This window comes from Ovis canadensis, chromosome X (genome assembly GCF_042477335.2).
Source record: "Ovis canadensis isolate MfBH-ARS-UI-01 breed Bighorn chromosome X, ARS-UI_OviCan_v2, whole genome shotgun sequence".
Taxonomy (NCBI): Eukaryota; Metazoa; Chordata; class Mammalia; order Artiodactyla; family Bovidae; genus Ovis; species Ovis canadensis.
The window spans coordinates 56,426,161-56,450,396 of record NC_091727.1 but is presented as its reverse complement, the minus strand read 5'-3'; the positions used below and the strand labels follow the sequence as shown (position 1 = coordinate 56,450,396).

General features: G+C 39.6%; 1 protein-coding gene across 1 annotated transcript in view; it reads right to left on the bottom strand.

Annotated features, from left to right (window-relative positions):
• The window catches only part of DGKK (diacylglycerol kinase kappa), a 175,794-nt gene that overhangs the window by 47,924 nt on the left and 103,634 nt on the right, over positions 1-24,236 (bottom strand). The window contains exons 8-12 of the mRNA XM_070291185.1: positions 12,366-12,468; positions 7,166-7,349; positions 6,350-6,458; positions 5,448-5,587; positions 4,445-4,526 (exon numbers count right to left, since the gene is read on the bottom strand). Of these exons, the coding sequence (XP_070147286.1) occupies positions 4,445-4,526; positions 5,448-5,587; positions 6,350-6,458; positions 7,166-7,349; positions 12,366-12,468 (618 nt within the window). The remainder of the gene's footprint in view (positions 1-4,444; positions 4,527-5,447; positions 5,588-6,349; positions 6,459-7,165; positions 7,350-12,365; positions 12,469-24,236) is intronic.

Here is a 24,236-nt window from a genome sequence, read left to right as displayed (position 1 = left end):
TATTTTTTTGTATATGTCTAAGACAAAAGAAATAAAAACAAAATTAGCAAGTGGGACCTAATTAAACTTGAAGGTTTTGGCACAGCAAAGGAAACCACTGACAAAATGAAACGACAACCTGCTGAATGAAAGAAAATATTCATATATGATATGACCAGAATTAGGGGTTCATAGCCAAAAAAATAAAAAACAGAACTCAATATTAAAACAAACAAACAAAACAACCTACCAAAATGGGCAGAAGGTCTCCCAGAATAATGGAAATAAAAGCAAAAATAAACAAATGGGACCTACTTAAGCTCAGAAGCTTTTGCACAGCAAAGGAAACAATAAGCAAAATGAAAAGACAACCCACAGATTGGAAGAAAATGTTTGCAAATGATGTGACTGATAAGGGATTAGTCTCCAAAATTTTTGAACAGCTTATGACACTTAACAGTATCAAAACAAACAACCCAATCAGAAAAAGGGAAGAATAGATGTTTCTCCAAAGAAGACATACAGATGGAGATGAGGCACATGAAAAGATATTCAACATCATTAATTACTGGGGAAATGGAAATCTAAACTACAATGAGATAATATCTCACACCAGCCAGAATTGCTATCATCAAAAAATTGACAAACGATAAATGCTGGAGAGGGTGTGGAGAGAAGGGAACCCTCTTATTGGTATAGCTACTATGGATAACAGAATGGAGGTTCCTTAAGAAAAAAAGCAAACTAAAAATAGAGCTACCATCAGCTCAGTTCAGTTCAGTCTCTCAATCGCGTCCGACTTTTTGCGACCCCATGAATTGCAGCACACCAGGCCTCCCTGTTCATCACCAACTCCCGGAGTTCACTCAGACTCACGTCCATTGATTCAGTGATGTCATCCAGCCATCTCATTCTCTGTCGTCCCCTTCTCCTCCTGCCCCCAATCCCTCCCAGCATCAGAGTCTTTTCCAGTGAGTCAACTCTTTGCATGAGGTGGCCAAAGTACTGGAGTTTCAGCTTTAGCATCACTCCTTCCAAAGAACACCCAGGACTGATCTTTAGAATGGACTGGTTGGATCTCCTTGCAGTCCAAGGGACTCTCAAGAGTCTTCTCCAACACCACAGTTCAAAAGCATCAATTCTTTGGCACTCAGCTTTCTTCACAGTCCAACTCTCACACCCATACATGACTACTGGAAAAACCATAGCCTTGACTAGATGGACCTTTGTTGGCAAAGTAATGTCTCTGCTTTTGAATATGCTGTCTAGGTTGGTCATAACTTGCCTTCCAAGGAGTATGTGTCTTTTAATTTCATGGCTGCAATCACCATCTGCAGTGATTTTGGAGCCCCCCAAAATAAAGTCTGACACTGTTTCCACTGTTTCCCCATCTATTTCCCATGAATTGCTGGGACCGGATGCCATGATCTTCGTTTTCTGAATGTTGAGCTTTAAGCCAACTTTTTCACTCTCCTCTTTCACTTTCATCAAGAGGCTTTTTAGTTCCTCTTCACTTTCTGCCATAAGGGTGGTGCCATCTGCATATCTGAAGTTATTGATACTTCTCCCGGCAATCTTGATTCCAGCTTGTGCTTCTTCCAGCCCAGCGTTTCTCATCATGTACTCTGCATATAAGTTAACACTCCTGGGCATTTATCCAGAGAAAAACATGATCCAAAAGGATACATGCACCCCAATGTTCATTGCAGCACTGTTTACCATAGCCAAGACATAGAAGCAACTTGAATGTCAATTGACAGAGGAATGGATAAAGAAGATGTGATACATATATGCAATTTTGGAATATTACCCAGCTATTTAAAAAAAATAATGCCATTTGCAGCAACATGGATGGACCTAGACAGTGTCATACTGAGAGAAGTAAGTCAGACAAGAGGAGTAGAAATATCATATGACATCCCTTATATATGGAATCTAAAAAGAAATGATAGAAATGAACTTACTTAAAAAACAGAAACAGACTCACAGACTTAGAGTGTGAGTTCATGGTTGCCAGGAGGAAGGGCAGGGGGAAGAGATAGTGAGTTTGGGATGGACATGTGCACACTGGTATATTTAAAATGGATTACCAAAAAGGACCTACTGTATAGCACATGGAACTCTGCTCAATCTTATGTGGCAGAGTTTGGAGAAGAATGGATACTTGTATATGTATGGCTGAGACCCTTTGCTGTTCTCCCGAAACTATCAAGCTATTTGGACTACACCCAGTGCAAAATAAAAAATTTAAAGTAAAATGAGCAGAAGATCTGAATAGACATTTTTCCAAAGAAGATATACAAATGGCCAACAGGCTCAAGAAAAAGATGCTCAAAACTGCTAATCATTAGAGAAATACAAATGAAAACCACAATGAGATACCACTTCACACCTGTCAGAATAACTATCATAAAAAAGACAATACATAGTAAACACTTGTGAGGATGCTGAGAAAAGGGAACCCAATTATACCATCAGTAGGAATATAAATTGGTACAGCCATTATGGAAAACAGTATGAAAATTCCAGAAAAAACTGATAATCGAACTACCATATGATGTATAAATTCCATTCCTAGGAATATACCTGAAGAAATGAAAACACTTATTTGAAAAGATACATGTATCTCAATATTCTTAGCAGCATTATTTACAATGACCAAAATATGGAAGCAACCTAAATATCTATCAACAGATGAATGGATAAAGAAGATTTGGGTGTGTGTGTGTGTGTGTGTGTGTGTGTGTGTGTGTACACACAAAATGGGATATAACAGTCATAGAAAGAATGAAATTCTGCTATTTTCAAAAATGTGGATGGACCTAGAGGGTATTATTCATAGTGAAATAAGTAAAAATAGAAAGACAAATACTGTTACCACTTATATGTAGAATCTAAAATATAATACAAAAGGATTAATACTAGAAGACAGAAATAGACTCAGATATTTAGAAAAAGCTGGTGGCTACAAGTGGGGAGAAGGAAGATGGGAAGAGCAAGGCAGGAATATGAGATTATGAGATACAAACTGCTATCTATAAAATAAGCAATAAAGATATATTATATTGCACAGCAAAATATAGCTATTATATTGTAATAACTTTAAACTTGTGTGCATGTGTGCTAAGTTGCCTCAGTCATGTCCGACTCTTTGCAATCCTAGGGACTACAGCCTGTCAGACTCCTCTACCCATGAAATTCTCTAGGCAAGAATATTGGAGTGGGTTTCCATGCTCTCCTTCAGGGAGTCTTCCCCACCCAGGGATCGAACCCAGGTCTCCTGCATTGCAGGAAGATTCTTTACCATCTGAGCCACCAGGGAAGCCCTAAATCAACTATGTGTTGAAAGTGTTAGTCACTCAGTTGTATCCAACTCTTTGCGACCCTATGGACTGTAGCCTGCCAGGCTCCTCTGTCTATGGAATTCTTCAGGCAAGAATACTGGAGTGGATTGTCATTCCCTTCTCCAGGGGATCTTCTTGACCCAGGAACGGAACCTGGGTCCCCTGCATTGCAGGCAGATTCTTTACTGTCTGAGCCACCAGGGGAGCCCTAAATTAACTAAAAAAAAAAAAAAGTTTATAAACTTCCTGCCATGATTTACCAGGTCCTTCCTGGCCTGATCCCTGATTGCCTTTCCAACCTCATGTTTGGTTACTTTCCCTATATACCCACTATGGCTAAGGCCCCTATGCTCTTTCCTTTGTAACACATACTGTTCCATCTTTCTGAAACAGGCTTCCTCTTTTCTTATTATCTTAATTAACTCCCTCTGGTCCTTGAATTGCTTCTGAAATGACCTTCTGAGTTTTCCCTGATTTTCCCCAGACTGGGTTAGGTATGTGTGTGCTAAGTTGTTTTAGTCATGTCTGACTTTTTGCGACACTATGGACTGCAGCCCACTAGGCTCTTCTGTCCATGGGATTCTTCAAGCAAGAATACTGGAGTGGGTTGCCATGCCCTCCTCCAGGGGATCTTTCAGACCCAGGGATCAAACTGGCATCTCTTACACCTACCTGGAATGGCAGGTGGGTTCTTTACCACTAGCACCACCTGGGAAGCCCTGGGTTAGGTACACCTGCTGGGTATTTCCATTCCCTTCTATTTCATTATATACAAACACTATTACTATTTTATTAAACTATTTTTCTACCACTGCACATAGACTATGGGCTCCATGACAGCATGAACTGTGTCAATCTTCTTTGCCAATTAGCCTATAAGAACAACTCCTAGAACAGTATCTCACACACTATAGTTAATCCATATTTTCTGATGGAATTATATCCCCAACACCTCACACAGTTTTGTTTGGTAAAGAACTGCTGATTGAAATGTCCCTAATCCTCATTGATCTCATCTTCATCAAGACCATGGATAATACAAATGGTTCTCTTTGGTTTTTACCTATTATTTCAATGCATAATAAAGATGTTGGCTTGAATTACAACTAGGCAGTAGTTACCTCAAATCGGGGTACGTCCATTTCAACTTGCCCTCTTAGCAATGGGGTTTGTCTGGGAGTCTCACGGATCATCACACTCCATCTGAGATAACATTTAAAGACAAATATTTAGGGCTCTGTTTCATTAAAGGGTGGCATCAATGCTTCATATGTCATGAAAAAGGTCAAAATATTTATGTGGTGAGTCATGATGTGTTGTAGGGGATGCCCAAGTTATCTCAGGTCACTTGATCTCAAGGTTAGAGGACCAAGAGGGTCCTCTGCCTCATGACTTCTCAAAGCCAGTTTGATGGAAGGAATTCTACCACAGAGTTCTCAGACAGCAGCACTTCCCAAGCAGTGATAACTGTCAAGATCACTTGAGGTGCTTTTGTAACATATACATACCAGAGCCCTACCCAAGACCTACTGAATAAGAATATTTGTGCTAGGGCCCAGCTTGGTACCTTGAAAAAGCTCCCAAGGATAGTCTTATTAGCAGCCATAAATCAAATAGTATGCCCCCTCATAGAAAATCTCTCTTCTCAGAAGATTGGAGGGCAATATTCTCTCTTTTCTAGGGCACAAATAATCCAGGCCAATTATTTATGAATCCTCTTTTTTAATTTCTTTGAGAACTGAATGAAGCTATAGAACTATAGAATAGTTTTTTCTACAATCTTAGAATAGAAAGATGGAAATTTTCCCAAGGAAAAACTATGCTTACATAGATAATTAGCTATGCAATTTGAAGGAGGTTCGAAGAACCCTTGAAATTTACTGATGGGGGTTCCTGCTCTAGGATCTTTTAAGTTTGAAGAGGGGCTTCAGTGATGTTTAAAGGATACATAGTAGATTATTTTTTCTTAATAAACAAGATCCCCCAAATTTCCCTGCACTGGAGCCAGAAAAGCAATGAGGCTCTGTGAAGGAGTTTAGAACATCCCTGATTGAGATAATGTAACTGAGAGTAACTGGCAAGGGACTGGACGAGCCACAATGAACTGATCTTTCAGCCACTCACCTGTCTAGAATCCTCACACCAGCTTTCTCTACTCTGTTGAGGATGTTCAGAGGTGACTTGTTTTTGTTCCAGAATGCACCCCAGCCGAGGACACGGGCCAGGTCATTACCAGTTCCAAGAGGGATGACTGCCAGCTGACACTGCAAGAACAATACCAGGCAACCTTTTCAGACAATCCTACCAAGATCCACCCATAAAAAGACCCAGAGGATCCTTTTTGGGAAAGAATATTGTCTCAAAGTCAGTGGCAATAAAGGACTTGTGATTTTAGGAAGTGTATAGGAAGATATTTGAAACTGAGTGAAATTTTCCCCAAGTAGTTGGGTCCCACTCTTGGCAATACAGAACCTACTCAGTAAGCAGAAAAGTTGCTGGAATATGCCAATATTTGTAGTTATGCTTCTAAAAGAGAAACATAGCCACAGATTTTTATCTAGGCTGGTCCAAGGAGATGAGGGGCCTCAAGGAGACAAAGTTACTGCAGTCAGAAGAGTAGGGGGCTGCTTAGGGAGAGCGCGGTGAGGTAGAGGTAGAGGAACATTCTGCTACACTTGAGACTCAGTGAAGAAAATAAGTGGCCTCAGGAAGGGTAGGGAATGGGTATTGAATGCTCCCTGATGCCACTTCTTTTTTGCTTGCCCTCCTCCCCTTCAAATCTTCATCTTGGGGCTTGGGGAATAGAGCATTGCTCATTTTTTCAGCTAATTTCCTCTTTTCTCCTTCCTATTGATAGATCCCAAAATGGTATAGGTTTAGATTGGGAATCTGTCAGTCAGGTTGACTGTGAAACCAGTAGGAAACACACATTTTATAGACAAAGAGAGTAAAGACGGGGATGTCGTAGGATAAGCAGCTCCATACTCTCTCTAGCAATGGTTAAACTAAATCACCTAGGGACTCACCTGTTCATGTAATCCAAAGGCATCAATCAGAGATAAGACCCAGTTCACACTGCCATCTCCACCACAAACCACCACGCGAAAGCGAGCAAAGTTCTTGAACATGCAGAGCCTGGAAGGAAGAAGGGAAAGGGCAGTCATTTCATGAACTAACAAGTTTTAAAACTCTTTCCTACAATGTGCCAGGAGCTAAGGACTGCTCCTTCTGCACTCTGCTATTAGGCTACCTGCCTCTTTTTCCTTAACCTCTATCTCTCTGTGTACTTAAGATTACAGGAAATGCTCCCACAGGCCTTGCCTTGACCCACACTTTTGTTGGCTCAACCTTGTTCTGTAAGTTACTAGTGGCCTAGCCAAATCTACTTGCTGAGGCCTAGGAAGAATGCCTTGCACAGTTGCCAGTGGGTTCACAGAAACCAGGGCTGAACAGCCAGATGGTCTCTAAATAATACAGCTTTCTAGTAGAAATATATCTACTGGTCCCCAGAAAAAAGAGTGAATGACAGGAAATGTGTGTAGTAATATCAGTTTGCCTCCTCCTCTGAAGTCAGGAGACACAGTTTTACCTTTTCCAACTGGAAAAGATAAAGCAAATCTGAGAGCAAGACATAGGCTTGAAAGGATTTCTGGAGATGGCTAAAAGTCTGCTAGCCAGCCAACTCAAGATGTTCTGGTGCTGTGTTTGTGTCCTGTCTTGAGAAAATAGATCTTTCCTGTGCAGGTACTAGAACTAATTCCAGGAAGCATATCCTACTCTAGAATGTGCAGAGAGGGGAATCATTTCTATATGCCCAACTACATCCCTTACCCCATGCTTACCCGGCTTCAGGTCCACCCTTTGACAGGTCAAACACTTGAGATGGGTTAAGGTACTGCTTGAATTTCCGGAGGAAGACGATCCCTTGATGATCGCCACTTTTGGAGTTGATGAAGATGAGAAGGGGGCATGAACAGGCTGAAGACCAATCAAGATGCCAAAAGTCTGGAGATACTACTAATTGGCCTAATAGTGCACACAACAGAAAGAAAAGAAAAAAAAAAAGAAAAGGGCCATTGAGATGACTTAACATCAAAATTTGCAGACTTTTAAAAACAGCTTTATTGAGGTATAACACATACAAAGAACTGCATATATTTAATGTGTACAATTTAGTGAGCTTAGACATATGCAAATACTCATGATACCATTACCACCATCAAGATAACAGGCATCTAATACCTCCCACAGCTTCCTTGTGCCTCTGAGACTGAAGAACAGAAGGGAAGTCAGATGCAACCCAAAGGGGCTTTCATTGAAAAAAAAAAAAAAAAGCTGATCTTTGCCCAGCTGTTGCCAGGTAGCCAATATTTCTTAAGCAACTACTACATACCAATCATCATGCTAGATACTTCTACGGTTCTAGACCTTGCCCTCAAGCTGGGGAGACAGACATACAAAAATGTGTATTGTAACACAAAGAATAAAAAATTGGTACCACAACCAAAGGTCAATAAAATGTCAAGGGGAAACTAAGGAAAGAGAAGACTGAGAGCTTAGGAGAAGGATCAACACACCTAATGAATACCAGCTCAGTGAGTGATGGCTCAGTTGCTACACTGAGAAGATATAATGTCAGGAGAGATAGGTAGGAAAGGCTGCCTTTCAGCCAAGAACTAATAACAGAAGATATCAACGTGGGGTGAAGCAGGGCACTTTAATTGCTCCTCTAAGGCTCTGGTAGAGCAATCTAAGTTATCATATCAACTTTCAGGGGAAACAAGACTATAGGGAAATTGTCTGGACAAGACAGAAGCTTTTAATAATCCCCAATAGTAAAATTCCCCATAGAGAAGTGGAGTTATAGCAGTCTAAATTGCCAAAGCCTGCCAGCTCATGCTGAGTCGTAGAGTCTGTTGGCAGGGAGACAGGCAGTGAGCAATGGCCTCATAGGAGATGCTAGACAAATTATGAGCCCCCAAACCTCTGAGCTCATAGCTTTGCAGGGATTCCCCAGCAAAAATAAGTGCAAAGAGGAAAAAGGATATGGGTTGCTCCTGAATGGTGTGGGCTAGGGGGAGAGAGGCAGGTTGAAATGTCCCATTTGTTGTAGCCTGGATAAAAAGGAGCCTGAAGGAAGACTATTGACTTGAGCAGATTTCATGGCTATTTTACCTGGAAAAATCTAAAGCAAGCTTCCTCTATGGGCTAAGTTCTACTCATTGGCCAGTGGAACTTGAAGGCATCCTGAACCAGTTAGGCTGTCATGCACCAAATTTTCAGAGCTTGCCAGGACTTATAACTACATGAGGAGTTGCTATGTCCCTTCAGTAGCATAGCCTGGAAGGAGTTATCCTCCTTGAACACGTTATCCTTTTTTTTTTTTAACACTTTTTTAAATGAAAAATATGTTAAAATAGTGGTAGTTAAGACATTCATTCATTCAACATATATGTATTGAGGGCATTCTTTGTGCTTGTCCTTGTTATGTTCTGATATATAATGATAGACAAGATAGAAACAATCTTTGCTCTTGTGGAACTTATATTCTAATATAAGGATACAGACTGTAAGAAATAAATATAGAAATAATGTGATATGAAGAAAAATAGAGCACGAAAAGGGGATGGAGACTGAAGGGGATGTTATTTTAGACAAGATGGTCAGGAATGGCTCCTCTGGGGAGATGACATTTGAGATGAGATTTGAATGAAGGTAGTAAGTAAAGCAGATATCTGGGGGAATAGTTTTTTAGGGGTCAGGAGGAAGATTAAGAAGCTACCCAGATGGCCTAGGATGTCTAGGGACAGTGAAGAGAAGAGCATGGCTACTGTGGAGTAAAGGAGAGAGGTGACAGGGACCAGATAAAATGACAATAAGGTGTTAAATGAATCCTATGAACAAGGTGACAAGATTACTACATGGATAGTAATGTGGGCTAGAACATAGCAATGTTAAGAAGATTCATAACCAAGTAAATAATCATGTCCACAAGGTTGCTTTTGAATAGGCTAATGTTAATTGTAAGGGAATGTCCTGCATTATTCAGCAATTTTAACTAATTAAAATAAAAATATAGAAGGGCAAGTTGTCAACTTTGAAGTACCTACAGCTGGAGGGAGAGCCACTGGATGACAGAATCAAGATTGACAAATGACCTTAACAAGCAGTTGGGTCAAAGTCAACAAGCTGAAAAGGGGATAAATATGAAGCTTGGCCTTTAGGCCCAAGGGCATAAATTGCAGCAGAACAGGACAATAGGAACTTGGCTTGGCAGCATCAAAGTGTGAAAAGGGCTTAGGGGATTTACTTGACTTTAAGCTCCAGATGAGTCAACAGTCTGAAAGAGCCTTTCAAAAAAGAGCTCATGCTTCTTTGAGCTACATTAATATAATCACAGTGCCCCAAACCAAGGAGCCAACAGTCACTCTCAAACTTGTTCAGTTCATACCATGAAAGGATGTTAAGGTTGGCTTCCTGTTCCCCTTCCTGTATTTTAAAGTCCTCTTTTACAAATGTTAACTCCTCATTTAACCCTCATAAGGCATCCGAGCAGGAAACAAATGGTACATAAGGCAGAGAGAGGTTAAGTAACTGGCCCAAAGTCACACAGTTAGTACATGATGGAGTATGCTCCCAAGACTAGTAGTATCAGCATCATCTGGGGATGTGTTAGAAATGAAAATTCTTGTGCCCTACTCAGCTCTACTGAATCAAAAGCTGTGGGGCAGGGGCTGGGGCCTAGAAATCTGTGTTTTAATAAGCCTTCCAGATGATTCTGATGCATTCTCAGATTTGACAAATACTGCATATGAATTTTGCCCCCATGTGAATCAGGGATTCTGTCTTAGTCATATCTTATTCTCTACATTGTTCATCACTGAGTCTTACATATACTTGGCATTCAGTAAATGTATTAATTAATTCATGCAACAAATCTTGACTGTGCATATGCCATGTATCCCGGTTTAAGTGCTAGTGGTACAAGAGCTCCCAGTCTGGAGTAGAAGACATTCATGTGATGAACTATAATATAGTGTGGTAAGTGCTCTGAGATATGTGTTCTGGGTTCACAGCAAAGGAAGTGATTTATTTGTCAAGAGAAATGGGGAGGAGCAATTACAGAAACCTTTAAACAGAAGATAAGAATTAACTTTGTTCTCACCCTCTAGGATGAGAGAAGAAATTTACCAAGCAGATTAGGTAGGAAAAAGGGGAAATTAGAAGACATTCTCAGAAATTAAGAGTTTGTTGACCAAATAAATAATGAATGAATAGATGAGTGCTACTCAGCAATGGCACGTGTTTCCTCAGATGCCTCCACTCTGGGATGTTAGAGAAGGGATTCCCTAGCTTGGCCAGAGGGGTTGGCCCAGATCATTTTTAATGATTTTATCATCTCCAAGATGGGTGGGACTTCCCAACGGGAGACCTATCCATTAAGGATAGGTCCAAGAAGCCAGAAAAAGTCAAGAAGATACAGAGGTTTTAAAAGCTACTCCTAATAAACTAAGTAATACATGCTAGAATGACGGGTTCTCAAGAGTGACATTCAGTTGGATCAAGACTGCAGATGACGAAGATGAAAGGCTAACTCATGGGGCATTAACGTGAGTCACTACACCAAAAGAATGGCTTAGCATAGGTGCTTCTAAGAAATAATGACATTGGTGGAAAGCAAAAGGAAGCAGCAATACTATTAGCTGACCATCTATAACAGGAATAAGAAATTATATAGGATGGGAAAAAACAAACTAAAAAACTCTAACTTCCACCAGGCCAGGAAACATAGAACTCATTGGGCCAGTTACAAAGAAGAGGTGGCAGCCCCTTAACACTTATTTGGGAGTGATTTATTAGATGCTGAAGTGGCTATCCTTCAGACTCCCCAAAGACATCTTCCCCAGGTTCCTATAGTGGTGAGCAAAGTCTCACCACTTCACATTCAGGACTTCATTGACTTTCACTAGGAGTCTGAGTACACTTGGCTGACTAGTTTGTTACTTTTCCTGTTTTATCGACTCCATCTTTCCCGTAGTCTCTTTTTTCTCCTAGCCAGTCAAGTATCCTTTATGTACCAAGGCATCAGTCTCATGACTTCTCTAGTCACCTATCTTGTAGGTGAATCTATGTGGATAAATATTTGAATAGATCTGAGATTATTATATATATATATATGCATCCCTGAGTGAGGGATATGTGCCTGAGCATGTCATCATGGGGACATATGAGTATGTTTGCCTGCAGAAAACTGTGTGAGTGGCTCATTCCATGTACCAATGTCTGTCTGTATCTGTGTTGGGATTAGGAAAGAAACTGGAAAATACTAGAACAGCTCACATACATGTATGTGCACATATGCTGTGTCTAGTTCTAAAACTGTTGTAATGATTACAGGAATCCTTCCTCCTTTTGTTCTCTAAGGAAACTATATACTCTTCTTTCTTTTCCTTTCTCTGCTCCCAGCTAATGCTGGGTTTTACTTGGCAATGAAGTAGGCAGCAAGCAAACAAAATTATTTCATGGATTATCTAGTGTCTGGAAATCAAGAAAAAGCTGAAATGAATTCTGATCATTTGGTAACAATTGTGACAGAGGCTACAAAGAACATCCCCACATACAGATACATCTACATTCACCATCCCAAAGGTCTAAAAATCATGAGCTGTCTTTACACATAGGGGCTTTCCTGGTGGCTCAGCGGTAAAGAATCTGCATGCAATGCACAAGACACAGGAGACGCAGGTCTGATTCCTGGGTCAGGAAGATCCTCTGGAGGAGGAAATGGCAACCCACTCCAGTATTTGTGCTGGGAAAATCCCATGAACAGAGGAGCCCGGTGGGCTATGGTCCATGGGGTTGCAAAGAGTAGGACACACTGAGCTGCTGAGCACACAGGTATGCTCTACACATTTGCACACTTGTACTTTCAGAAATGCTTGACTAGTTGACCAGAATAATTTAATTGCAGTCATTTCCCCCAGGCTTTGCACCCTCCTTCCCTCCACAATGTATTTCTGAGATTAACATTTAGCTACTCACCATCACCTTTGGGGTCGCTCAGGGCAGTGGGAGGAATGACTGATGATCGATGACTTCCAAACCAGCATTCCTTGGAAAACCGTCTCCTGCAGTCATCATGCACCTGGAACGACAGGAGAAGAAAGAAAAAAAAAAAACATGAGTGGGGTGAGAAAAGGATAACATAGAGCATCATTTTGTCTCAATTCCAAAATTTAAGTGCTTAGTACTCAAAACTCCCTTTTTGAGATTTGGTGCCATACACATACTCCTGACTCAACGTCTTTCTCCATTTTGAGTCTGCATCATCCTTGAATGTGGTCTCTGAACCCTGTTCCTTTCAAAGGTGCCTTTCAGAAGATACTATTATAGGCACTGAGTAGATGCCAGTCCTAGGGTACAATTTTAGTGGCCTACAGAATGGGGAGTTTACTTGTAGTATAAGAGTGCTAATCCTGATAATATGTTATTATACTTCAAACCTTACAACAGTCATGTGTGTTAGGGAAGACATTATTAAATTTGTTTTAGAAATAAGAAAACCAAAGCTCAGAGAGGAAAAGGATTTTGCTCAAGGTCAAACCTTGAAGTAAAAAACCTAAGACTCGGCCACCTTCCCTACTAATGGCATACTTCCCAGATTTCTGATATCTTCAAGCATCACTTCCTGGAAAATTACACAGTTACTAGATGACATGAACCTGGCCTAATTAGGCAAAATTAATTTAAAAAGATCCAGAGGACAACCAGAGTTGTCTTATTTTTAAATGACAATATAATTGAAATAAACATTACATTAATTTCAGGTATACAACCTAACGACCTGATATCTGTATACATTGTGAAATTGTCACCAGAGTAAGTCTAGTTAAATCAATAATTATACATGGCTACATTTTTTCCTTGTGATGAAAACTTAAGATTTACTTTTCTTTAAAACTTTTATTTTATACTGGAGTATAACTGATTAACAATGTTGTGTTAGTTTTAGGTATACAGTGAAGTGATTCAGTTACACATGTACATGTATATATTCTTTTTCATGTTCTTTTCTCATTTAGATTATTATAGAATATTGATCAGAGTTCCCTGTGCTGTTCAGTATGTCACTGATGGTTACTAGATTTACTTTCTTAAGGAACCCTAACATATTACTAAAGGAATCCATCAAAACACAAGAAACCAAGAGGAGAAGACAAGAACAGAGAACTACAAAAACAACCAGAAAACAATGAACAAAATAGCAGTAAGTAAATACCTATCAATAATCACTTTAAATTTAAATGGATGAATTCTCCAATCAGAAGAAATAGAGGGCTGAACGGATACCAAAATAGGGGACATATATGCTGCTGACAAGAAACTCACTTCAGATCTAAAGCCACACACAGACTGAAAGTGCAAATGGATATTAAAAGAAAGCCATAATAGCAACACTTATATTTGACAAAACAGACTTTAACACAAAGACTGTAACAAAACAAGGAAGGGCATTAAATTATGATAAAGGGGTCAATCCAACAAGAATATATAACATTTGTAAACATTTATGCACTCAACAGAGGAGCACCTAAATATATAAAGCAAATATTAACAGAAATAACTGAAGAAAGAGACAGAAACACAAGAATTTTAGAGGACTTTAATATCCCAGTTACATCAATGGATACATCAGCCAACAGGTAGTCAATAAGGAAACGCTGGCCTTAACAAATTAGATTACCTTAACACATGAGATTACCTTAATAGATATACATAGAACATTCTATAAAAAAGCAGCAGAATACATATTCTTTTCAAGTGTGCATAGAACATTCTTCAGATACATCACATGCTAAGCCATAAAACAAAGTCACATTAAATGTAAGAAGATTCAAATCATGGTAAACATCTTTTCTGAAAACAACACTATGAAACTAGAAATCAACTACATGAAAAAAACTGGAAGAAACACAAACATAAGGACACTAAATGACGTGCTGCTAAATAACCAATAGGTCAATAAAAAAATCTAAATATACCTTGAGACAAATGAAAATGGAAAAACACCTCTAAAATCTATGTTGTTGTATTCAGTGTTAAGTCGTGTCCAAATCTTTGCAACCCCAAGGTCTGTATCATGCCAGGCTCCCCTGTCCTCCACTGTCTCTTGGAGTTTGCTCAAATTCATGTTCATTGAGTTGGTGATGTTATCTAACCATCTCATCCTCTGTTACACTCTTCTCCTCTTGCTTTCAATCTTTCCCAGCACCAGGGCCTTTCCTAGTGAGTCGGCTTTTCACATCAGGTGGCCGAAGTATTGAAGCTTCAGCTTCAGCTTCAGCATCAGTCTTTCTAATGAATATTCAGGGTTGATTTCCTTTAGGAAGGAAACAGCAACCCACTTCAGTATTCTTGCCTGGGAAATCCCATGGACAGAGGAGCATGGCAGGCTATAGTCCATGGGACTGCAAAGAGTCGGACACAACTGAGTGGCTAATACACTGACTGGTTTGATATCCTTGCAGTTCAAGTCACTCTCAAGAGTCTTCTCCAGCACCATAGTTTGAAAGCATCAATTCTTTGGCACTCAGCCTTCTTTATGGTTCAACTCTCACATCCATACATGACTACTGCAACAACCATAGATTTGACTATATGGTCCTTTGTCAGCAAAGTGATGTCTCTGTTTGTTAATACACTGTCCAGGTTTGTCATAACTTTCCTTCCAAGCAGCAAGCATCTTTTAATTTCATGATGGCAGTCACCGTCTGCAGTGATTTTGGAGCCCAAGAAAATAAACTCTGTCACCTCTTCCACTTTTTCCCCTTCTATTAATAGTTGCCATTGAGTGATAGGACCAGATGCCATGATCTTAGTTTTTCCAGCGTTGAGTTTCAAGCCAGCTTTTTCACTCTCCCTTTTAACTCTCATCAAGAGACTCTTTAATTCCTTTTCACTTTCTACCATTAGAGTGGTACCATCTGCATATCTGAGGTTGTTGATATTTCTCCCGGCAATCTTGATTCCAGCTTGTGCTTCTTCCAGCCCAGCATTTCTCATGATGTACTCTGCATATAAGTTAAATAAGCAGGATGACAATATACAGCCTTTTCATATTCCTTTCCCAATTTTGAACCGGTCAGTTGTTCCAAGTCCAGTTCTGTTTTTTTTTTTTTCTTTGATCTGCATAGAGATTTCTCAGGAGGCAGGTAAGGTGGTCTGGTATTCCTATCTGTTTAAGAATTTTCCACAGTTTGTTGTGAGCCACACAGTCAAAGGCTTTAGAGTAGTCAGTGAAGCAGAAGTAGATGTTTTCCTGGAACTCCTTTGCTTTCTCCATGATCCAATGAATGTTGGCAATTTAATCTCTGATTCCTCTGCCTCTTCAAAACCCAGCTTGTACATTTACAAGTTCTTAGTTCACGTATTGCTGAAGCCTAGTTTGAATGATTTTGAGCATAACCTTGCTGGCATGTGAAATGAGCACAGTGTAGTGTAGTTTGAGCATTCTTTTGCATGTCCCAAAATCTATGGGACACAGCAAAAGCGGAAGGGAATTTTATAACAATACAGGTGTATTTGAAGAAACAAAAATCTCAAAGAATCTAAATATCCATTTAAAGGAACTACAAAAAGAAGAAGAAGCAAAGCCCAAACTTAGGAGAAGGAAGAAAATAATCGATAATAGAGGAAATAAATGAGATAGAGTCTAAAAAATACAAAAGATCAATGAAAGTAAGAGCTGGTTTAAGAGAGGAATTAAAGAGTCTCTTGATGAGGGTTAAAAGGGAGAGTTAAAAAGCTGGCTTGAAACTCAACGCTGAAAAAAGTAAGATCATGGCATTAAAAAGACAAGCAAAATCAAGAAACTATTTAGTTAGGCTGATCAAGAAAAAAAGGAGCACCCCAAAAAAGATAATCAGAAATTAAAAAGGAAAAATTATAACTTTACACACCAGAAACACAAAGGATTATAAGAGAATACTATGAACAATTATATGCCAACAAATTAAACAACCTAGAAGAAATGAAAAAAACTTCTAGATCATATAATCATCCAATACAGAATCATGAAGAAACAGAAAATATGAACTGACTCATTACTAGTAATGAAATTGAATCAGTAATCAAAAAACCCTCCCATAGAAAAATCAAGGTCCAGATGGCTTCATGATGAATTCTATTAAATATTTTAAGAAGAGTTAATATCTATCAGTTTCAAAAAAAATGACAAAGGACTACTTCCAGACTCATTCTATAGGGCCACCATTATCCTGATACCAAAACCAGACAAAAACACTACAAGAAAGAAAATTACAGGCCAACATCTTTGATAAATATAGATGCAAAAATCCTCAACCTAGCCATAGCAATGAGGTACAAAAAAGAAATAAAATCATCAAAATAAGAAAAGCAAAAGTAAAAAAATCACTATTTTCATATGACAGAATACTATATAGAGAAGACACCAAAGACTGCACCAAAAATGTAGTAAAGGTAATGAATTAAGAAATTTGCAGACACAAAATTAATATACAGGAACCTGTTGCATTTCTATACACTAATGATGAACTATCAGAAAGAGAAATGAAGAAAAGAATCCAATTTATAATTGCATCAAAGATAATAAAATACCTAGGAATAAATTTAACCAAGGAAGTAAAAAGACCTGTAACCTCAAAACAATAAGACAATGATTAAAAAACTGAGGATGACACACCAAAATATGGAAAAATATATCACAGTCATGAACTGGATGACTCAATATTGTTAAAATGTCCATACTCCCCAAAGTAATCAACAGATTAAATGCAATCCCTATCAAAATATCAATGGCATATTTCACAGAACAAGAAAAAACACAGTTCTTAGATGAAAACACAAAAGACTCCTAATAGCCAAAGCAATCTTGACAGAACAAAACTAGAGCTGTCACACTTCCATACTACAAAGCTATAGAATTCATAGCAGTATGGAACTGGCACAGATCAAGGGAAAAGAACAGAGAGTCCATAAATAAATCCACACTCATATGATCAGCTAACTTATGACAAAAGAGATAATAAGAATATAAATGGAAAAAAGACAGCCTCTTCAATAAAACTGGACAGCTGTATTGAAAAGAATGAAACTGGACCACTTTCTTACAAATATATGAAAATAAAATAAAATGGATTACAGGCTTAAATGTAAGACTTGAAACCATAAAACTAGAAGAAAACATAAGCAATGAGCTCTTTGAAATATTTTTTTTTGTATATGTATCCTCAGGGAAGGCAACAAAAGCAAAAATAAACAAATGGAACTATATGAAACAAAGACTTTTGCACAGTGAAGGAAAACACCAACCAAATGAAAAGAGAGCCTCCTGACTGGACGAAGATAATTGCAAGTGATATACCCAGTAAGTGGTTGATACGGAAAATATATCAGGAACATATACAACCCAATACAAAAAAAAAACAAAACAAAACAAAACAAAAAACTGGTTAATAAATGGGCAGAGGACCTGAACAGACATTTGCCAATGTAGACATACAGATAGCCAACAGGCACATGGAAAGATGCTCAACATCTTTAATCATCAGGGAAATGCAAACCAAAATGACAATAAGCTATCACCTCACAAGTTTCTGATGACTTTTCAAAAATACAAGAAACAACAACTGATGGTGAGGATGTGGAGAAAAGGTTCCCTTGTGCAATGTTGGTGGGAATATAAATTGATGCAGCCACTATGTAAAACATTATGAAGATTCCTCAAAAGAACTAAAAATAGAACTACCATGCAACCCATCAATTCCACTTCTAGGCATTTATCCAAAGAAATGAAAACACTAACTCAAAAAGATATACATACCCCTATGTTCACTGAATACTATTTAAAATAACAAAAATATGGAACCACTGTAAGTGTCCATTCATAGGTGAATGGATAAAGAACATGTTATATATATATATATATATATATATATATATATATATACACACACACAGATATAATGTATACATATATAATACATACATATACACACATCATATGTATATACATACACACATATAATATATATATATATAATGTACATACATGTCTATATTTTTATATATATAATGGTATATCACACAGTCATAAAAGAGAACATTTTGTCATTTGTGGCAACATGGATGGACTTGGAGGTTATTATGCTAAGTGAAATAAATCAGATAGAGAAACACAAATACAGTATTATTTCATATATATGTGAAACCTGAAAAGAAAACACATGAACAAACATAACAAAACAGAAATGGGCTCATATACACAAACTGGTGGTTGCCAGAGTGGAAGAGGTTGGGGGATGAGTGAAATAAGTGAGTGGGATTAAGAGGCAAAAACTTAGGGCTATGAAACAGCTTTCAAGCTAGGCCTCAGTGGGGTTTCTCTGGTAGCTCAGCTGGTAAAGAATCCGTCTGCAATGCAGGAGACCCTGATATGATTCCTGGGTCATAGGTATGACTCCTGGGAAGATCCCCTGGAGGAGGGATAGGCTATCCACTCCAGTATTCTTGGGTTTTTCTGGTGGCTCAGATGGTAGAGAATCTGCCTGCAATGTGGAAGACCTAGGTTTGATACCTGAGTTGGGAAGATCCCCTGGAGGAGGGCATGGCAACTCACCCCAGTATTCTTGCCTGGAGAATCCCTGTGGACAGAGGAGCCTGGCGGGCTACAGTCCATAGGGTTGCAAAGAGACACAACTGGGTGACTAAGCACAGCACACAGCACAGGTCTCAGCAGTATGTGAACTAACTTGCAGTTGTACAAGCTACGTTGAGAAAAGGTAGAGGAACTAGAGCCCAAATTGCCAACATTCATTGGATCATGGAGAATGCAAAGGAATTCCAGGAAAACATCTACTTCTGTTTCAATGACTACTCTAAAGCCTTTTACTATGTGGATCACAACAAACTGTGGAAAATTCTTAAAGAGATTAGAGTACTGGACCACCTTACCTGTCTCCTGAGAAACCAATATGATGGTCAAGAAGCAACAGTTAGAACCAGACATTGAACAACTGACTGGTTCAAAATTGGGAAAGGAGTGCAACAAGGCTGTATATTGTCACCCTGCTTATTTAACTTTTATGCAGAGTACATCATGCGAAATGCCAAGCTGGATGAATCACAAGCTGGAATCAAGACTGCCAAGAGAAATATCAACAACCTCAGATATGCAGATAGTACCACTCTAATGGTAGAAAGTGAAGAGGAACCAAAGCATTTCTTGATGAAGGTAAAGAGGAGAGTGAAATAGCTGGCTTGAAACTCAACACTAAAAAAACTAAGATCATGGCATCTGATCCCATCACTCAATGGCAAATATTAATAGAAGGGGGAAAAGTGGAAGCAGTGACAGATTTTATTTTCTTGGGCTCCAAAATCACTGCAGACAGTGACTGCCATCATGAAATTAAAAGATGCTTGCTCCTTGGAAGGAAAGTTATGACCAACCCAGACAACATATTGAGAAATAGACATCACTTTGCTGACAAAGGACCATATAGTCAAATCTATGGTTGTTGCAGTAGTCATGTACAGATGTGAGAGTTGGACCATAAAGAAGGCTGAGCACTGAAGAACTGATGCTTTTGAATTGGAGTGCTGCAGAAGACTCTTGAGAGATCAAACCAAGTCAATCCTAAAGGAAATCAACCCTGAATATTCATTGGAAGGATTGACGTTTAAGTTGAAGCTCCAATAGTTTGGCCACCTGATGCAAAGAGCTGACTCATTGGAAAAGACCCTGATGCTAGGAAACATTAAGGCAAAAGGAGAAGGGGGCAACAGAGGATGAGATGAAATGGCTAGATAGCATCACTTATTTAATGGACATCAATTTTAGCAAACTCTGGGAGATAATGGAAGACAGAGTAGCCTGGTGTTCTGTAGTGCATGGGGTTGCAAAGAGTTGGACACAACTTAGAAACTAAACAACCACCACAACAACATATATATATAATTATTAGATATACATACAAAGATCCTGATGCTGGGAAAGATAGAAGCAGGAGGAGAAGGGAATGGCAGAGGATGAGATGGTTGGATGGCATCACCAACTCAATGGACCTGAGTTTGAGGAAGCTCACGAAAATGGTGAAGGACAGGGAAACCTGGCATGCTTCAGTCCATGGAGTCACAAAGGGTTGGACATGACTGAGTGACTGAACAACAACCATACATACAAAAAAGAGAAAGGAATCTAAACATAATACTAAAGAAAGTGAAAGTGAAGTCACTCAGTCATGTCCGACTCTTTTGCCACCCCACGGACTGTAGCCTACCAGGCTTCTCTGTCCATGGGATTTTCCAGGCAAGAGTACTGGGGTGGGTTTCCATTTCCTTCTCCAGGGATCTTCCAGACCCAGGGATCGAACTCAGGTCTCCTGCATGCAGGCAGACGCTTTACCCTCTGAGCCACCAAACATAACACTAAAGGTGGCCTTCATATCACAAAGGAAGAGAGGAAAAGAAGAAAAGAACAAAAAGAAATACAAAAATAATGAAAAAATAGCAATAAGCAATACTTATCAGTAGTCACTTTAAATATAAATATGAACTAAATGCTCCAAAAAGAATATGTAGAGTAGCTGAAGGGATTAAAAAAAAAAAAACCCATATATATGCACCTAAAAGAAATTCACTGAAGATCTAAAGATATATACAGACTGACAGTGAGAGAATGGAAAAGAGTATTTAATGTAAATGGAAATTAAACAAAAGCCAGGATAGCAATAGTTACATCACACAGAATAGAGTTTAAAACAAAGACTATAACAAAGACAAAGGAAGATGTTACATAATGACATAGGGATCAAACCAAGAAGAACATATAACAATTGAAAACATATATACACCCAACACAAGAGCAAATAACAACCTACATATCAATAAACAGATTATCTAGATAGAAAACCAATAAGGAAATATTGTCCTTAATACATAAGACAAACTGTTCTTTATATATATTCCATTCAAAAGCAGCAGAAAATAAGTTACTTTTGACTATACATGGAAAATTATCCAGAATAGATCACATGTTAGGCTGAAGAAAACATCTCAGTAAATTTTAAGAAAATTGAAATTATATCAAACAACTCTTCTGACCACAATGTTATGAGACTATAAATAAACTACAAGGAGATAAAACAAAACTGGAGGGGGCAATCCCAAGATGGCAGAGGAATAGGACGGGAAACCACTTTCTCCCTGACAAATTCATCAAAAGATCATTTGAATGTTGAGCAACTTCCACAAAACAACTTCTGAACACTGGTGGAGGACACCAGGCACCCAGAAAGGCAGCCCAATCTCTTCAATAGGAGATAGGACAAAATATAAAAGACAAAAACAGAGACAAAAGATTTAGGGATGGAGACCCTTCCTGGGGAGGGAGTCGTGAAGGAGAAGTTTCCGCACAGCAGGAAATGCTCTCACAGCCATGTCTGTGGGGAGTTTTGGAATCTCAGAGGGCAACATAACTGGGAGGGGAAAAAAATCCGCAGAATATGCACCTAACCACAACTGCCAGCAGAGAAGTGGCCCAGACGCTGATGTCCTTCTGCAGCAAGTGGGGGTTGGGCAGGGGGACGTGGGCTGCATCATTGGTCCTTAGGGTAAGGACTGGGCCTGAATGCCCTGAGGAAATGCTGAAGGAGCTAAGGTGAGATAACCCAAATCCTGGGAACACCAGAGACCAAAAAAAAGGCTTTTCCTGCAAAAGGCTCTAAAGCCTCACGGTGACCCTTGGCACTATCACAGAACAAAGGATTGAGTGAAAACCAAAGAAGAGCAAGCTGGCTGCCACACAGGGCCCTCCCTCCCTGAAGGCAGAGAGGCTGGCCTGTGACAGCCAGAGCCAAAAGGCAAGGGGCTGCTGCAAGCTCAGACCCAGAGACTGCATCTTCCACCAAACTGTGAGCAGGTTCCCAGTTGCTAACCACATCTTCCTGGGATCCTGGAAGGTTGACATCTGTCAGGAGTGTCACAGCCTAAGATCAGCTCCCCAGAGGAGACACACAAAACACCTGGGACTGTGTTCTAGTGGCACACCTGGGAAACTGAGTGACCAGGACCAGGGAGGTGAATAAAAGCACAGCCCACCTGGGACAGTGCTCTCGTCAAGCACCCAGTTGCCTGAGCTGCTCGGACCTGGGAAGGGCACAAAACACACAGCCCATCTGGGTCTGAGCCCCTGTGGAGAACCTGAGTGGCTTATACCTGGGAATTGCATGAAATGCAGGGCCCACTTGGGACAGTGCCCCTGCAGAGCACCCTGGAGCCTGAGCAGTGTAGACCTGGGAAGTACATGCTGCCTTGGGCTGTGGCAAACCTAATGTGGTCCATCCACTGTGAGCATTCCCCACTGCATGCCAGTGGTATTTGTTTGCAGTGTCCCTCCCTCCCCACAACACAACTGAACAAGTGAGCCTAAATTAGTGGCCACCTTTGCCCCCTAGTGTCAGGGTGGAAATTAGATACTGAAGAGACTTGCAGAGGAAGGAAGCCAAAATAAACAAAGAAGGGGGAACTGCTCTGGAAGTGACAGGTGCAACAGATTAAAACCCTGCATTTAGTAATGGAGACTGTGCATTTTAAGGGTACCTATAGACCTTGAGAACAAGTACAAGCCGGAACAAGGGACCATCTGACACTGAACTGACCCCACACTGCCCACAACAGCCAAAGAGAAATTTCTAGATATATTTTTACTATTATCACTTTTTAATTATTGTTTTAAAATTAGTTTTTTATTACTCCTTTAACTTTCATTTTTATAGCCTACTATTACTTTAAAAAACCTATTTTTTAAAACAAGTTCCATATATATTTTAAAAAATTTTGTGATTATGTTTTGTATTTTTATATTGTATTTTTGAGAGTCTAACATCTATTCTAGGTTTTTAATCTTTGCTTTTTGATATTTGTTATCAATTTTGTACTGCTAAGAATCTAATATTTGGTATCCATTTTCACTTAGGAATTTGATTACCGGGTTGATTGCTTTCTCCTCTTTTGACTCTCCCTTTTCTCCTCCTGGTCACCTCTATCTCCTTCCTCCCTCTTCTCTTCTCTACATAACTCTGTGAATCTCTCTGGGTGTTCCAGGCTATGGAGAGTACTTAGGGATTTGATTACTGGCTAGATTGCTCCCTCCCCTTTTGACTTCCCCTTTTCTCCTCCTGGTCCCTCTTCTCTTCTGTATATCACTCTGTGAATCTCTCTGGGTGCTCCTGGCTGTGGAGAGTCATTTCACCAATAACCTAGGGGTTTTATCTTCTATGCTGTATGGATGGAAAATTCTTGAGGCTACTGTAAGAGAAGGGCTGAAACCCAGAGGCAGGAGGCTTAACTCCAAAACTGTGAAACATCAGAGAACTCCTAACTCTAGGAAACATTAATAGACAAGAGCTCACCCAAAAGTGTCTACACCTACACTGAAATCAAGCTCCACCCAAGAGCCAAAAGGTTCCAGTGCAAGACACACCATACTAATTCTCCAGCAAAACAGAAACACAACCCTGAACATTAAAAAAACAGGCTGCCCAAAGCCATGCCAAACCCATAGAAACTCCAAAACTCACTATTGGACACTTCATTGCACTCCAGAGAGAAGAGATCCAGCTCCACCCACCAGAAGACAGACACAAGCTCCCCCAATCAGAAATCCTTGACAAGCCATTAGTCTAACCCCACCCATAGGGAGCAGACTCCACAATTAAGAGGAACCACGAACTTCCAGCCTGCAGTAAGGGCACCCCAAACACAGCAATCTAAACAAAATGCAAAAGCAGAGAAATATTCAGCAGGTGAAGGAACATGATAAAAATCCACCAAAGCAAATAAAAAAGGAGGAGATAGGGAGTCTACCTGAAA